Source organism: Dipteris shenzhenensis, chromosome 1, assembly GCF_047967505.1.
Source record: "Dipteris shenzhenensis isolate YYH24624 ecotype China chromosome 1, Dip_SZ_1.0, whole genome shotgun sequence".
Taxonomy (NCBI): Eukaryota; Viridiplantae; Streptophyta; class Polypodiopsida; order Gleicheniales; family Dipteridaceae; genus Dipteris; species Dipteris shenzhenensis.
The window spans coordinates 6,857,858-6,874,343 of NC_141596.1; the positions used below are offsets into that span (position 1 = coordinate 6,857,858).

At 41.9% G+C, this 16,486-nt stretch overlaps 1 protein-coding gene across 2 annotated transcripts in view; it reads right to left on the bottom strand.

The window, feature by feature from the left end:
* Positions 1 to 16,250, bottom strand: part of LOC147905308 (lysM domain receptor-like kinase 3) — a 29,701-nt gene extending 13,451 nt beyond the window's left edge. Inside the window, exons 1-6 of one of the 2 annotated variants that reach the window (XM_087399299.1) lie at positions 14,597 to 16,250; positions 14,420 to 14,485; positions 10,864 to 11,154; positions 9,623 to 9,768; positions 5,489 to 5,578; positions 5,238 to 5,343 (exon numbers count right to left, since the gene is read on the bottom strand). In XM_087399299.1, coding sequence (XP_087255425.1) covers positions 5,238 to 5,343; positions 5,489 to 5,578; positions 9,623 to 9,768; positions 10,864 to 11,154; positions 14,420 to 14,485; positions 14,597 to 15,260 — 1,363 coding nt within the window. In that variant the 5' untranslated portion in view covers positions 15,261 to 16,250. The remainder of the gene's footprint in view (positions 1 to 5,237; positions 5,344 to 5,488; positions 5,579 to 9,622; positions 9,769 to 10,863; positions 11,155 to 14,419; positions 14,486 to 14,596) is intronic. The other variant, XM_087399373.1, reaches the window with a different exon arrangement.
* Positions 16,251 to 16,486: the final 236 nt, after the last annotated feature.

Genomic DNA, 16,486 nt, shown 5'->3' on the forward strand with positions numbered 1-16,486 from the left:
AGGAGAGGAAACAGGACAAAATCCCATAACTATCCCTGAAGAGGTAGTGGAAACGCCCTCGGATCTCATAGTACATAGGACACCTGAAGATGAAATGCTCCTCTGTCTCAACCTCTTGCATGTCACACAGTGTGCATATGCGCCTCTCCCTGGGTAGTCGCTCTGCTCTGCCACTCTCGATGTGAAGTCTGTGTGAAGAGACCCGCAACTGCCCAAGAGAGATCCTCAGCGAGTGGGGTAGGTGAATCTGTGTGTACCCTGGTGAGTCAATGAAACCCTCCGCTGTGATATGTAAGAAGTGATCTCTCTAGAAGCTAAGCTTCACTGGGAGTTCACTCGGTCCCAACCAGGTCCGAAATGTGTGTAGCTGTAGTAGATCATCACAGATAACCTAGTTGACCTCGTGTGATAAGAGGGGAGAAAACGGAGCATCCATGCTATACTGGAAGAGAGAGAGAGAGAGAGAGAGAGAGAGAGAGATCTAACGTCTGCGGGAGACCTCACGGGTCTATGGGACAAGGTACACACCAAAAAAATTGCAAATACATTTGGGTATCCAGAGAGTTGAGGGAGTGCTCAAAGCAACTCAGCCCTAATTATTTAGATGCATAACTAGCTACTAATTCTATCTTAGAACAACGCCTAGAATAACATCAATTTAAGACTAAGAGTCCTTGGGTTTAGATTTGAAATCATGAATCAAGACTTGTCCATCATGATAGATTGCCCATTTCCAGCTTTGCGGGCATCCTTCACTTTAGCAAGTTCAACATTCCTTTGCTTGAGAGTCGGAGTGAGCTCCTCAGATATCCATACCCGTGTAGCTTTCAGCTTGTTTGTCTATTGGAGAATCTTGGTTCTTCCTGCCCTCTGTGTGAAATAAACTTGTACCTGTGTTCCCTTCTGGTAGATACAACTGATGTCAGTTTCATCCCATATTTCAGCAAAAGTACTCAGCAAGCGCCTTAGCGCACCCTTTGCTCCAACCCTTTGCGGCTTGTATGAGTTTTTTTCCCCTTTTGGTGTTTTCCGCACTTTGTCCCATAGGCCTGCCAGGCCTTCTGCGGACATTAATCTCTCTCTCTCTCTCTCTCTCTCTCTCTCTCTCTCTCTCTTTGAGCTTTGTTTCGAGCACTTAAGCTCTTCAGCTTATATCTAGATGAATCCAAGAACATGCCCAAACTGATCCTCTAAAAACAAACGTAGTACAGTTTCAATCTCATGATAGTCACTCATAAGGTTGAAAACCATAAACTCCATCACGCATAGTAGGGACTAGCTACTATGACATCCCCTCAACGCCCAACAATGGGTGTAGACTATAATATAAACATATGCTCTCATACATACAAATCCACACACCACACATACTTGATCATTCATTCATACAAAGTCTTCGTACTGAGTTTCTATTGTCACTCCAGAGGTGAAGGACAGACTCAACCATGATGGAGGCTAGCACTAAAAGAGAAGGCTAATCAAAAAGTAGTCCAAAATCTCTTCATTCAAGCTACAATTTCTTGTGAAGACTAAACCATTTCAATTTAGTCTCTCCTAGCCGACTATCTAAATATATATCTTTAAGCTCTTTAGCTTAGGATAGCACTCAACAAGGGCCCTAGCGCGTCCTTTGCTTAAGCCCACTGCGGTTTGTATGAGTACCTTCTCTTGGCGTACTTTGTCCCATAGGCCTGTGAGGTCTCCTGAGGACACCTCTCTCTCTCTCTCTCTCTCTCTCTCTCTCTCTCTCTCTCTCTCTCTCAGCAATATATAACTTTTTCATGGATTCACCTTTGTCCTATAGATATTGTTGGGTCTCCAATGTGGTCCTTAATTTCGGAACTTTTTTGGTGTGTGTCTTGTCCCATAGACCCGTGAGGTATCCCGTGGATGTTAATCTCTCTCTCTCTCTCTCTCTCTCCCCCTTCCCCCCGGTGTTGATGGGCACCTAATAGCTTTAGCACCTCGGAGCCATTCAATAATTCAATACCCAACACTGTGAAAGCCAAAAGACCTAGATCTCTCTCAGGTCAAACTTTGATATCTACTTTCCCTCTTGAAGTGTCTTGTGTTGCCCGGTTACGTGGTTGTTCCAGACATTTTGATGGTGTTCATGATGATTAGCAATCTAGATCAGCATATGACATATTATAAACTGAGTGTAAAGAATCATTCACTGAATAGATGATAGGGGGAGGCAACACAACTGCTGAAGGTGTACTGGAAATAATTCCAAACTCGAGGTAGTGTGGAAATCATCACCACTAAAGTCTATTAGATGCCATCAAGGAGGTCTTGTGTGAGGTCCGTTACATAGGCTTGTGGATTGCCCCTAGCATTAATGAGATTTTCCTATTGGTCACCTAGGAACCTTCCAAGGGAGACTACGAATTGAGCTAATCTGAGGATCAACCTTAAGAGGGAGGTCAAGAACTTCAAACGTTGACAGAGGTAATGCTAGGCTGAGGATTGTCAAAAGAGAAGAAGAGTGACCCCAACTCCACTCAGAGGGTTGATTTCTTTTTGTCCATTAATTAGTTCCAAAAGTTCTCAAAATAGACTAGAGCCAAGATACAAATCCTGAAATGATATCCCAATTTGTAGTTTTTGCTTGCCCATGTCCGTCATTCATTGTGAGCCTCTCTAGGTGTGACACATGTTCATACATGGAGGGCTTCTACTTTAGATCCACCCAGCCACGGATTCCTCGTTTTTGTTCTCGTACCTTATTGTCATCATGCCTATGGTCTCTTTCTACCATCCTTCTCTTCGAACCTTGTGGAATGCTCCTTGAAACTAGTGCTTGCGTTCCATGTGTCAATAATTGACCTTAGTAATCTTATGCTACTTTTAGGTCTTTACATTGCAGTCCATACTATTGCCTAGGCCTAGGATTATCCCTAGACCCCAAATTTTAATACAATGACATTGTACCTTTAAATGGTCAAGTTCATTAATGTTCTCTTCATGCAAACACCTCATGGTTTCTCCCCTATACCATAGTCCCATATTATAGTTTACATATTTTCAAATTAGGAAATTTATCAAACCACGGAACAAAGCTAGTTTGATCCACAATTTCACTAGACCTTCCCAACGTATCATAATAAATCTGAGCATATTTGATAGTTTCTTCAAAGGTTTTGGGAGAACTTCTTCTCATCTCAATGCCTTTTAATTTAAGGATTGCTTCTCTATAATAAGATATATTGAACTAAGGCCCTATCAAGCTCATTTTTAGCTAAAAATTCTTTTAGGATGCTTGTTTGAATTTTATTGATCTCTCTAAAGCTCATCTACCATTTATATGCTTTATTACCTAAAGAAAGGCTAGCTTCCACAAATTGATTTTCAAGAGGTGTATTTCTAAGTCTATGAAAAACTTGCCATTTTTATAAGAACATATTCATAACGTCGTTCTTTCTTACTTTTTCGTTACTTATATAAATTAGTGGTCTCAAGTCTTTAATACATTTAAGGTTTTCATAAGTTGAGTGGCATTGCAAATTAACATGGAAAAGTTGTTAATATAACTATAGGAGTTACATATTGAGTATTCGATACCTTCGAAATTGTTTCAGCTAACTCATTGATTGACTCTAGATGAGTTTCTATATTAAGAGTACGGTTTTCTAGTTTTGTAAATTCCGAATAAGGAATCGCTAATCACCATAATCCATTTCTACCAAATCCAGAGATCCCTCATGGATATCTTCTCCAAGGATCGCTTTTCCTTTCCTCGCTCTATCCTAAGTTTCCATAGTTAGTCTTTTTTGCTCCCAACTCGTCATGGAATGATTTTTTCAAGAAACCAAAAAAGCAAAAGCTTTATCTAGAAAGGAAAATGCAGTATCTACTTTCTTGTTATTTGTTTGTTTGAGGTCTTAGAACTTAAATTTTGGACTCAAACCAATCTCTTTTGATACACAAATCTTGCCGCTCGAGTGGTCGATTGTTGCTTTAGGACATAGGAGGTTTGTAATTACTTTTGCAGAGGAGAGAAACAGGGGTGAAAAAGGCATTATGAGGTTGCTTTTTTGCTAAGGTCTAATGACCTTGTGGTTTTTTTTCTTCATTAGTCTTTCTCTGTGTAGGTTGATAGCAATGCAAAAACTCTGATTTTCACCCTCTGATGTTTGATGCTTCTCGAGCTTCTTTGGCGATCGTGAACATCTGAGAGATGCATGGGGAAAGATGATTGTTGTACTTTACGACCCAAGCAATATGTATGCTTGTTGTACTTTCATGGCTTCGATCACCAATTCTTACTTTATAGAACACCAAACACCTATGACGAGAAATGGAGCTTAGCTGGTCTACAACGTCCATAAACCAAAATGCTCCAAAGAGTTGTAATTCTCATGCAGTATTGTACTCAATCACCTTAGAAGAGGCTGTGCATATCAAAAAAGGCTTAGCAAAGGTTCAAGCAAAGGCTAAGAAGAGTGCTTTGTGGGAGCGCATTAGCTCTGGCCTGCAAATCTTTCCAAAAAAAAAGTAGATTACAGCAGCGGCACCTTGCTTTCAGTGTGGAAGGAGCTGAACGAGCAAACTATGCAAACAGGCTGTGTTGTTTGAACGAAGAAGGTGAACAAGCTGCGCTGTGCCAGGCATTCCCTTGTCTATGTTCCATACCTTCTTGTCTTCGTCTAAGTGGTCTCTTTCTACCATCCTCCTCTTGGACCTTGTGGAATCCAACCCTAAACCCAATGCTTGCCACTTGGGACCTCTTTGAGTGCCATGTGTACATAATTGACCTTAGTAACCCTATGCCCCTTTTAGTCCCTACATTGCACTCCATACTATTGCCTAGGCCTAGGTTCCCCTTAGACCCCAACCATTTCAATACAATGACATTGTACCATTAAAACAGTCAAGTCCATTAACATCCCCATCCATGGTCTCAGTATTATAGTTGACATAAACTAGAGGTTAACAAACTGAGAGAAATTAATAATCTGATTTTAGAAACATCATTTGGACATACATACTTACTTAGTGCTATGGACTGCTCAATGTTTTTTAAATTAAAAAGGTTTGATTGCTCAATGTTACACACAAGCGAAGTTAGGCAAATTACCTTAAGGCTCGGTACAAATTGGAAATAACAAAGAAAACTAAACTGTTAGACCTACACCTAGACCTTGCAAAATCCGACTGATGCACACTTAAAGCTGCCTTGAAATTAGACATCCTTTTGCGGACTGCATTTCTGGAAAGCAAAACCAAAGACATACCTTTAGAGATAGGATCATGCAATCGGTCAGCCAGAGCTCGATGCTCAGCATATTCATACACAAGAAACAATTCGTCTTCATACGATGCATAGCCAAGCAGCTCGTTCTGCATGGATTCCAAAAAAGCAAGTGATGGAAAGGGCACACCCACTTAATCACCTCTTCATTTAATGCACAACTCCAGCTTTAACAATCTCTTTATCATGATAAGACTTCAGTCGGATCAAAATAGCATATGTGAGAAACCTCACCAGATTTGTATGGTGAAACTTGCATAGAATCTTCATCTCAGTAAGAAATTCTTTGGTTATTGTTGCCTTCATCCTTTTAATGGCAACTTCCTGTTTTAAAGGGCACATCTATCAATCTGTGTGTGTGTGTGTGTGTGTAGTAATATAAAGCAACAAAAAATTCCACCCAAAAAAAAATGTGTATGTGTGTGGCAGTAATGTAATTGCATGTCTCCCCTTTGGGGACTCCTTTTTGTGATATAAATTTCACCCAAAAAAAAAAGTGGTGACCTTGCATGGTGAGCCGTATTTTGAAATTTTAAGATCATTGCAACAGTTTGCACATACTCCCTTCAAAGTAGTCAAGGGGAAGGGATACTTGGTTTTGTATGAGACTTTGTGGCGCCATAGGCTGTGTTTGATCTCCATTAACACTATAACACACAGACATGCACATGGTCACGTGTGCGCATACATACACACAGACGACACTCAACTCTGCCTCGTAAAGGAAGATAATTGAGCCACTTTAATGCTTTTATGAGCAAAATTGACCATCCTTGCTGATTTTTTGTGCTGCACATGGTCACGTGTGCGCATACATACACACAGACGACACTCAACTCTGCCTCGTAAAGGAAGATAATTGAGCCACTTTAATGCTTTTATGAGCAAAATTGACCATCCTTGCTGATTTTTGTGCTGTGCATGAGTTCAAGTTGTGTATGCTCTTATTCCTTTTTTGTAACTCCTGCGTGTAATGAAACTGCCACGCAGGCATCAGAATACTGTTGCCAGTCCCCATTTTTTAGGTTCATATTTCTGTTTTCAATATCAGAACACAATATACATTATTCTGAAGCTCTTTTCATTGTACCACTGCAGGACTTTCTGGCTATCAACTTCAACTGAAACAGGAAGATGGAAAACAAAAAGTACAATACTTGGGTTACCAACTCTTCCTTTAAGTCCAGCAGATGATACTTTTTTCATTGTACCACTGCAGGTCCACTTCAACTGAAACAGGAAGGTGGAAAACAAAAAGAACAATACTTGGGTTACCAACTCTTCCTTTAAGTCCAGCAGATGATACTTTTTTCAGTAAGTATCAAAGTGCGGAAGTCACAAAATGTGACTCATTTGAAGGCCCAGGGAAAGATGAGTCCATATGCTTAAAATTTGCAATCAGCAGCTTTTAAAAACAGCTTAGAGGAGTCATTCACAGAAAAATATCTGGTTCTCCCAGGCTTAGCATAATTTTGCACAAGTGACGAGCACAGATGGTCAGGGAACAGAGTCAACCAACCCCTGTGAATGACACAAGCACAAAGGTGTAGGGTGCCTACTTGGTGCTCCTCTGCGTTCGCTGGCATCCTAGGCCTTGCATCTGTCAGCGTCTTGACATTACTCATGGTCTGAGTCAGTCCTTCCAGGCTGGAATCTGTGAGTATGTTGCTGCCTTGTATGCATTTGTATTGTTGCAGCATGGGCTCCCATTGAAATACAGGAGGTCGACAGCATCAATGTGCTGTCTTGCTTGTTTTTATGAAGTTGGGCATCGCAATCTGTCTATGTACACCTGACTTGCACCTGTCTCAAGCAAGTTAGCTCTGAATCTGTTGCTGTGCCTGTCGTTGGCACTGTTTGGTATTGGCGTGCTGCTGTAATGCGGGATGAAGGGTTAGAGGGAAGAGCAAAGGTGCTACGAGTGGAGTTTTGATACTGATGTAGAAAAGGGGTAGGGGCAGATTTAGAAAGAGGGGTGGAATAAGTGGAATGGAGAGAGGAAGGAGAGAACCAAAGGAATAGGATAGGGGAGAGAGAGAGAGAGAAAGAGAGAGAGAGAGAGAGAGAGGTTAACGTCTGCAGAAGCCCTCACGGGACTATGAGACAAAGCACACACAAAAGGATTAACACCAACATCAGTTAGAGATTGAGAGTCTCTTGGAAGTGCCTATAGCACTCCTAAAGTTATAATAGATTAGCGATGATATACTACAAGAGATAATTGGCCTGCAATACATCTGTTTAAGACTGTGAGTCCTTCGGTTTGGATTTGAAGTCTTTGATAAGTGCTTTTCCATCTTTATAGACACCCCATTTTCCTTCTTTGCAAGCATCCTTCATTTTGTTCAATTCTATGGCTTTCATCTTGAGCTGAGTCAGAGTAATCTCCTCCGAGATCCATATCTTGGTACCTCTCAGCTTATTTGTTTGCGCGAGAAGCTTGCTTCTTGCCCTCCTATTGTTTAGAACCACTTTGACTTGTGTCCCAATGTGGATAGCACAAGCTATGTCCTTTTAAGTCCCACTCAATCTAAGGGGTTGCTGCTATGATATTATCCATTTGTGTTCAGGCTCCCTTCATGCCAATCTTCAGCTAGTCCTCCAATGCATAGAGTTATTTAAATTAACTCATCATTTTTGAAAAAGATGGTAGTCTTCCAAATTCACAGAGAACATGATGTACCCAATTCTCTCCTTATTTGTTCAATGGAATTGAACGACTTCTACACCAACAAGAATGCAAGGTTTATGTCTGTGAACTCACTTTTGTTGGTGATTGTATTTCTTATGCATCTGAAAAGAGTAATTTCTTCTTGATGTTAAAAAGAATACATCTTCTTTCAATGATTTAACAGTTGAATTTAATGATGTTTTTCCATCTGATTTGCCTAATATTTTGTCCCATTAGAGAAATGTAGATCATAAGATAGATCTAGTTTATGGATCTATCCTTGTTTGTAAACCACCATATAGACTTAGCCAAACGGAAGAATGTGAGGTCCAAAGACAATTAACTGAATATCTCAGAAAGGGCTAAATTCAACCAAGTAACTCACCTTGGTCTTCACTAGTTTTATTGGTAAAGAAAAAGTATGGTATTATACAATTATGCACAGATTACTGGGCTTTACATAAAATCATAATAAAAATTAAGTATCCTATGCCTTACATTGATGAGCTCTTTGATCAAATGCAAGGGGCAAAATATTTTATCAAAATTGACTTAAGATCTGGATACCACCAGCTGTGAATTAGAGAAGAGGATGTTCCTAAGGCAGCATTTCGTACCAAGTACAGGCATTATCAATTTAGAGTAATGCCACTTGGTTTAACAAATGCTCTAGCAATTTTTATGACACTTATAAACAATGTCTTGAGGCCATATTTAGGAAAATTTGATGTAGTATATTGAGATGAAATCCTTATCTATAGTAAAACAAGAAAAAAGCATATAGAACATTTGAGGAAAGTGTTTCAATTGGTTAGAGATAACTCTCTTTTTGCTAAAGAATCCCAGTGTGAATACTTTGCAAAAGAAGTCAACTGCTTGGGTCATATCCCAAGATGGGATTCGTATGGATCTTGAGAAAGTAAGGAACATATTGGAATGGCCACATCCAACAAACCTCAAAGAATTATGGGTTTGTCTAGATTTTATAGGAGATTCATCCAAGACTAGATTGTGCCCAATGGAATTACTTCAAATATGAGAATGAATTGTATGCTATAGCTTATGCTTTGAAGAATGGAGGCACTATTTGTATGGTGCCAAATTTGGGATCGTTTTTTTTATCAAGAAAGCATTACATGGATTTGCAATCAACCAGAGCTTAAAGGAAGAAAAGCTAGGTGGTCTGAAATAATGCTATAGTTTGATATCCGATTGACATAAATTCAAAAGACATGCGTTTCTTACATCCCCTCCTTTTTAGTATTTTCTTTGGTTGTGCAGCGTGCTTTGCTGCTTGTAGTATCTTTGTTGTTTGAACTCCAATTATTCTTCTACTTTATTGATTAGAAACAAGGGGATGAGGGAGACAGTACAAGTTTTAGTTGAGAACTTCCATATTTTCATCCAGGACATTTATGTCTTTCAAGTTCTAAGGCAATGTTTTTCAGTGGTCACTATGCAGGAAGCATCCCAAACATGGCTTGTTGTCAACACAGGTGTAATTAGGCAAAGCTTCACAAAGATGTCTATTTGCCAACCTTCAGCATTAAATGATAGTTTGACACACAACCTGCCAGACAGAAAAGCTCTAAGCAAGACCAGCTGAACAATGGATGATATCTCATTTAATCAGCAAGTTAATGTTGGTACTCAAAGAGCATGATTTAAAAAAGTGCTTAGACGTGGTTCAGAATTACCTGATCTTTCAACTCTCCATAGTAAACAGTGCCAAATGCTCCTTGCCCAAGCATATTCGACTCTTTAAAATGATCTGTTGCAGCAAGCACATCTTCATACGTGTATACTGCTGGCTTTTCGGCATCAATGACACCAGTCATCATCTCTGGTACAAAGGATAGTTTAGAACTGAGAGTAAATAAATAAATATCCCAACCTTCATTTTCCTAAATTGAAACAATATTACCTGACATAGATCCTCCTAAGAAAATGTAAAAAACATTACCTTTCAACTTGGGAAAGCCATGGTTTCCTGCAATTCTTTTCTGTGAAGGATATCTAATTTCAAATCCCCTATCCTTCAAAGCCAGATATATCTTGTTTCTATAGGTTTGCCACTATAAGGAATTCACCTACCAAGTGGGAGACCAGCCAGGGTTTCTTACAGCTGTTTCCTAATTTTCGTAGATCCTACAATCGCTCAAAGCTCTCCATTCAAATAGGTTCTCATACAGACGTACATCGGCTCTTGAGTTCCATCCACGTAACATAAACACACTTCCTATAAATATTCAACACAAACAAGAGTAGACAAGCAATACCAATCCTCTACCACTTAAAGTGTGTCCATGTGGGGTTTTCCATAGCATATTTAATAAGGCTTATTTTCTCAAGCTAACGAAAAAGTGGACATGGGCTTCAGTCATGAACATAAGCTCACTAACCTTCAAACTATAGACTTCATCAGATACAATCCATAGCATTTCTACTCAGCCCTTGAGCTGCTCAATAAGTGTTTACCATACAGATCAACAGCGAGCACATCTTTATTCAAATATTAAGATGCCAAAAAATTCTCCAATGGCCTTGAATTCCCAGAACAGCAAGAAGTGGTTTGAACAAAATTGATGAGACTCCACTTCCAATCTACTCATTTTGAGTGAGCAGAAATCAAAACATCAGTGACTGGAAGTATACATCCCAATATGGGCAAAAGTAGTCAAGTTAGTGACTGCATTTTCGGTGCACATCTCCAACAAGACTTGAAATCCATGTAATACAGGTTACAGAAAAGCCCATCAAATATTAGGAAAGACATCTTGAATTAAATCAAAGAATACATTAATAATACATGTATAGTGAATATATCCAATCTTACAAATTATATTTCCTATAAGATGAACAAAAGAATAATATGAATGCGTTTGTCCCATCCTGCTACAGAAAGAAACTTAGATTTCACTATTAAAGCAGTTGCTACCTCTAGAGAGGGTTACTGGCCGCCTTGTACTTTTCTTTGCAACCGACTCAATCTTGAAGCAAAATGTCAAAGGATTCATGCTACTATTTCCACACATAAACCTTTTGTATTCCCCATCTTGATTGGACCTGCCTTTGCCATAAGCTGCAAGAGTTCCATGCCTACTAACAGCAACCTTCCGGGCATATACAATCACACCAGCTGCGACCAGTATCAACAAAATTGTTCCTCCAACTATACCTACAACTAGACCGAGAGAAACACCACTGCCAGTAGAAGAGGTCCCTGCCCCTATAATCATACAAAAACAAGTTAGAATAAACCAAAGGCATACCCTGAAGATGATAAATATATTCAAAAGACAATTACAAGCTTCCTTTCTAATTCTTTAACTTTACCCTTTTTAAAATTCCTAAAAATTTATTACAACTCTCTCTCTCTCTCTCTCTCTCTCTCTCTCTCTCTCTCTCCATGACCAGGTCTGCGTTGGCCTTTATTCAATGGAGTTGTGGTGACACAAAGAGGCCTTATTGCAGCAGATCAAACAGCAGGAGGGGAATATGCCACAGGAGATAGAGATGGATCGAGCACAGCGCCATGTCATAGAATTCTATGCATTCCAGTCAGCCCCAAGACATAGGGGAGTAGAGGAGGAAATAGCTGACATGAGGGCAGCATGGATCTGTAGGAAGAGAAGGTGCGGAGCAGTATAGCCAGAGACATAGAGACCACACACGACGCACAGGTTGACCAAGGCGCACATGATGGAGGTCCAGCCCCTCCCAGCTCCACTCAGAGGGGACCCCCCTGAGCCGAGGTGTTACTCTTGATATGGCCCACCGGATATAGTGATCACGGAGCCCCTCCCCACAACCATAGCGAGAGATGACTCGATAGACACAGATAAGAGACACCTTCGCGGCCCTTAGGAGAGCCACCATGGCCCTTTTCCACAACCCACAGTGGCTTGTATGAGTTACATATTTTTATTGTACTCTGTCCCATAGGCCCGCAAGGCCGCCCGAAGACTTTAATACATTCTCTCTCTCTCTCTCTCTCTTTCTCTCTCTCTCTCTCTCTCTCTCTGTCTCTCTCTCTGCACTCCTCGACCTTTTGGCCTATCCAGATGTTGAGTCGTTTTGACATTTTGTACTTTGTCCCATAGACCCGTGAGGTCTCTTGCGGACGTTAATATGACTCTTTCTTTCTTTCTTCTCTCTCTCCTCTCTCTCTCTCTCTCTCTCTCTCGCTCTCTCGCAATGGAATTAGCCAAGGTTAAGGCTGCCAGGAAGGACATAAATGGGCAGTTTATCGTGATGGAATAGCACTTATTAAAGAGTTTAAATCTAAACCAAAAAGACTCTCAATCTTAAACTGATGTATGGCCAGCTATATTTATGCTTTCTATGTAGGTACTCTAAATATTGCACTCTAGGGGAGGGGCCATGTGCCCTCCCTTAGTAGATGTATTGGATGGTTTTCTGTTGTCCCATAGACCTGTTGGTCTCTCCCTAAGCAGATGTATTGGATGGTTTTTTGTTGTCCCATAGACCTGTTGGTCTCCTGTGGACATTAATAGACTCTCTCTCACATAAGACATTAATAGACTCTGTGTGTGTGTGTGTGTGTGTGTGTGTGTGTGTGCAGGCTGCACTTCGCTGGCTCCACAACCGGAAAGCACAAGATCATGAGGGCCTACAGACAGAGCATTTCGCACATGGGCAAGAGGTTCTATCCACGATTATTGCACAGATGTTTAACCTTGCAGTTTGTCACAGCTTCCCACTAGCATGGAGCACCGCTACTACCGATACACAAAGCAGGAGATACCATGGACATTGGGAACTATCGCACCCTCATGATTGGCTACACATTGGCCAAGATCTATGGATTGGTACTAGAGAGGGAGATCAGTAGTCATACATCCTGAGACTGATGGACAGTCGGAAAGGGTGAACAAATGGGTGGAGTAATTTTTGAGGCACTTTTGTCATGATACTCAAAATTAGAGAGCAACGGGAGGCGACCAACCCACATGATACAGAGGCTGGCCCTGCACAACGACACGTCACTGATTTTTATGCATTTGAGTCAGCTCCAGGGCACAGCGGGGTGGAGGAGCTAGCTGATATGCGAGCAATCTTGATCAGCAGAGAGAGACGACAAGGGACCGTAGAGAGAGAGAGAGAGAGAGAGAGAGAGAGAGAGAGAGAGAGACGCAGAGACCACCCACGACACAGAGAGTGACTACAGCACACTCTATTGTGGTCCGGCTTATCACAACTTTCCTCAGAGGAGACCGCCCGAGATGAGAGGTCACTCTGAACATAGCCCAGCAGGTTCAGAGATCTAGGAGACCACGCCTCCCCCCCACCATAATGCAAACAGCTTGATAGGAGCAGATCCGAGGTATTTTCACCGCCTACAGACGAGCGACCATGGCATCGGGCTTCGGTTTCTGAATCCCAGCTCTTAGTCTACTAAAGTTCAGTTTGTATTTGAGTTATATTTGATTTTTACTCAAGCTATTGACCTTTTTAGATCAGCATAGTACTCATCAAGGGTCCTAGCGCACCCTTTGCTCCAACCCATTGAGGCTTGTGTGAGTTTTCCCCTTTGTGATGTACTTTGTACTTTGTCCCATAGGCCAGTGAGGCCTCCCGCAGACATTAATACATCTCTCTCTCTCTCTCTCTCTCTCTCTCTCACACACACACACACACACACACACACACTTTTGTGTGAGATTTCCTCAGGCTTCTTTTGGCAAGCTTCTGGCTGTTTGGGATCTATCCTTGACGGTCATATTTTAAGTTGTACCTGGGTTCGCTACTACTGGGCACTCTGGACTCTGGAAAGATAGAAACCAGAGAGTCTTTGGTGATCCAGTTTTTCCTACTTTTGTTTTCTTTTGTCGTTCTTTGCAGCAATTGCTCTTCGATTGTTTGTAAACTCACTCCATAGATCATGATGTATATTTGGCCTACACCGAGATTTTCTCTTGATGTAATCTTTCAGCTTACCAGCTTTCTGGGATAGCTATCTTGTAATATAAAGCATTCAAAGTTCTCACTAGAAAAAAAAAAGTGTGTACACACACACCCACATATATATAGTATAATTTGGGGCTCACATCTAATGTCCAAGAGGCATTAGGAGCATTTGGGGATGCTACTTACTGATGTGCTCATGACCTTCCAGCTTAAGGATGTAGGGTGAAGAATAAGTTAACCAACCATTAGTTTTTCCTTCAAACATCTATTGCATTTTTTGAGTTTACAATTACTGTTAACATTTTCGTTTGACTGCAGGCACTTGCAATCATGCATCCCTATAATTTGCCATATGACTCCAAGAAAATTATAATTCCTTCTGAACACAGTGAAGCATTCACTTTCAACATGCCTTGTGCTCTAGAATACTGTTCTTATTGCCTCTGTCTTCAATGGGAAGACCTTGTTAGTGAGAATACATATACATAATTATGCCACGGCTCGTATCAATTTCTAGAAATACAATTTGAATTTTGTTTTTTATGTATTTTTAACGACTTTACCTGACGGATAAACAGCAGGTGGTAAAGCCTCAGGGGCACTTGCAGTTGGAGGCGTAGTTAAAGGCCCTGAGCAGAACGAACCGACAAAAAGCAATCAGGCAGGTAGAACTACAAACAACGCGAAATCTGCACAGTGGTGTCAAATGCTCAAGCAAGGTAGCTAATTCAGGAGCTTACCTATATTGATGGGCACATAATAGACCAGTTTTGCAAAGATGAGATTCTCATTCGTGATGTTGTTGATAGATACCATTTCTTGCAAAGACGTCTCGAACATTATGGCTAGAATTTTAAGGGTATCACCGGTCTGTACGACGTAGCTGAGCAAGTACCCATACTCCCCCGTATTATCAAGACAACCACACAAGAATGTGATCGGCACGGTGGTTCCGGCAGCTACTGTTACAGACGCATTTTTCGCCCACGCAAGGCCTGCGTAGTTCTCAGCGAGTATCGTGCTCAGGGGAGCTGTTGTAGTCACTTTGTACGAAGAATTCGCAAGGTATATGGACGAGAAACAGGAACAGTTCACTCGGATGTATAGGCCTTGCCGATCGGTCGTCTGAGCATTGCGAGGATCAAGTGTCAGATCTTCCATTCCCACGTTGAACAGTGTCGCCACATCCGCTTTGGATTGATTGGAGGGGAGCAAGTAGTAGAGATAGGAAGAACACACTCGACTGGGATCATGGCAAGCAAGGGGAGCGCTGACTTGTGCCGATGATAGACAGAAGCAGCCAAAGATCAGGAAAATGCAAATCCAAGTATGACTGGTGGAGCTCATCTTCCCCCGCCAGTTGAGCTCCCGACTTCCCCTGCACAGCGAATCCTGATCATGCATTAAGGACTTGGTTCTTGACACAATCTACAATATTTCGCGAGCTTGTCTTGAGCGACGATATCCCGAATTGCAGCTCGGAAATGAACTGTTGCCCTTTCTCGCTTGCCTTCTTCACGCTTCGTACTTCACCAACAGACAGCAATTTCCAGCGATTATCCCTGTGGCATCGTGCGAATGGTGCCTGGCTTCCCGGTTCCTTAACTATTCTAATGGACGCCCTGCGCGTCCGGTTTCATACCGTCCGTGCTACCACGCGCAAATTAACCCTCGATGGTCGCCTGTCATAGCTGATCGAATCTTTACTGAGAGCCCCTTTGTCGTAAGCTGGCAGAAGCAGAAAGGCGTGAATGGTTGGAAGGGGGGGTTGTTGTCTTGTTGGTGAAAACTAGGAAGTACGCAAGAACAAAAGTGCAACGGGATCAATGTCCCTTTGGATGAACGGTGATGGGGAAAGACGCGATTCAATGCGAGGAAACAAAGATTGATGGGGAAAGAAGTGATGGAAGGTGAGAAGAGGCATGGACAAAGACCAGTTTGTGCGTGGACACTTGACAGTCGACTGAGTCGAGGCTAGGAAGACCGTGGAGCTCGAGTACGAAGAGCTGGCTGACAGGAACGTGCTAGCTAGCTAGCTGGGCCTAGAGCATCATCAGAACTCGAGAAGAGAGGCTTCGTCACTTCTTCATCCTCCGCTGACAAGAGACTTGCGAGAACTGCGTCGTGATTCTTGATTCTTGCTCTCTTTCAACGATTCGATTGGCGGCCTTGTTGCATGGGGTAAGTTGTAAAAACTATCTGGGTAGCTCAATCACACTCAAGACTCCATGCCTGTCACTCCAGTCTTGCTCATTGATGGAAGCAGCCCATAGCTTCTTGCTCCGGTCAGATAGCTAGAGCCTAGAGGTACGATGGCCCTGCTACCGCACCATACGACAGTAATAATACCTTGAAAGCTCGCCCAATTTACTTGCTGGTGGTGAGTACCTGAAGCTGTTGCAATTTTACCCACAGAGCTGAGGAAGGAATCTGGGCTCTGCTGCCCTGCCATCGCCACGGTAACAGGACGAGCAACTCGCCCTGATCATGAGCGTTGAGAGCATGTTTGCTTTGTGGCCGAACTGGCTAAAACGCAACATGCAACAGATAACGACTGTCATCATCACTGATGAATTTAGTTAAAGACGGTAGCAGCAGCAATTGTTGCAAGAAGACGATGATGCAGATGC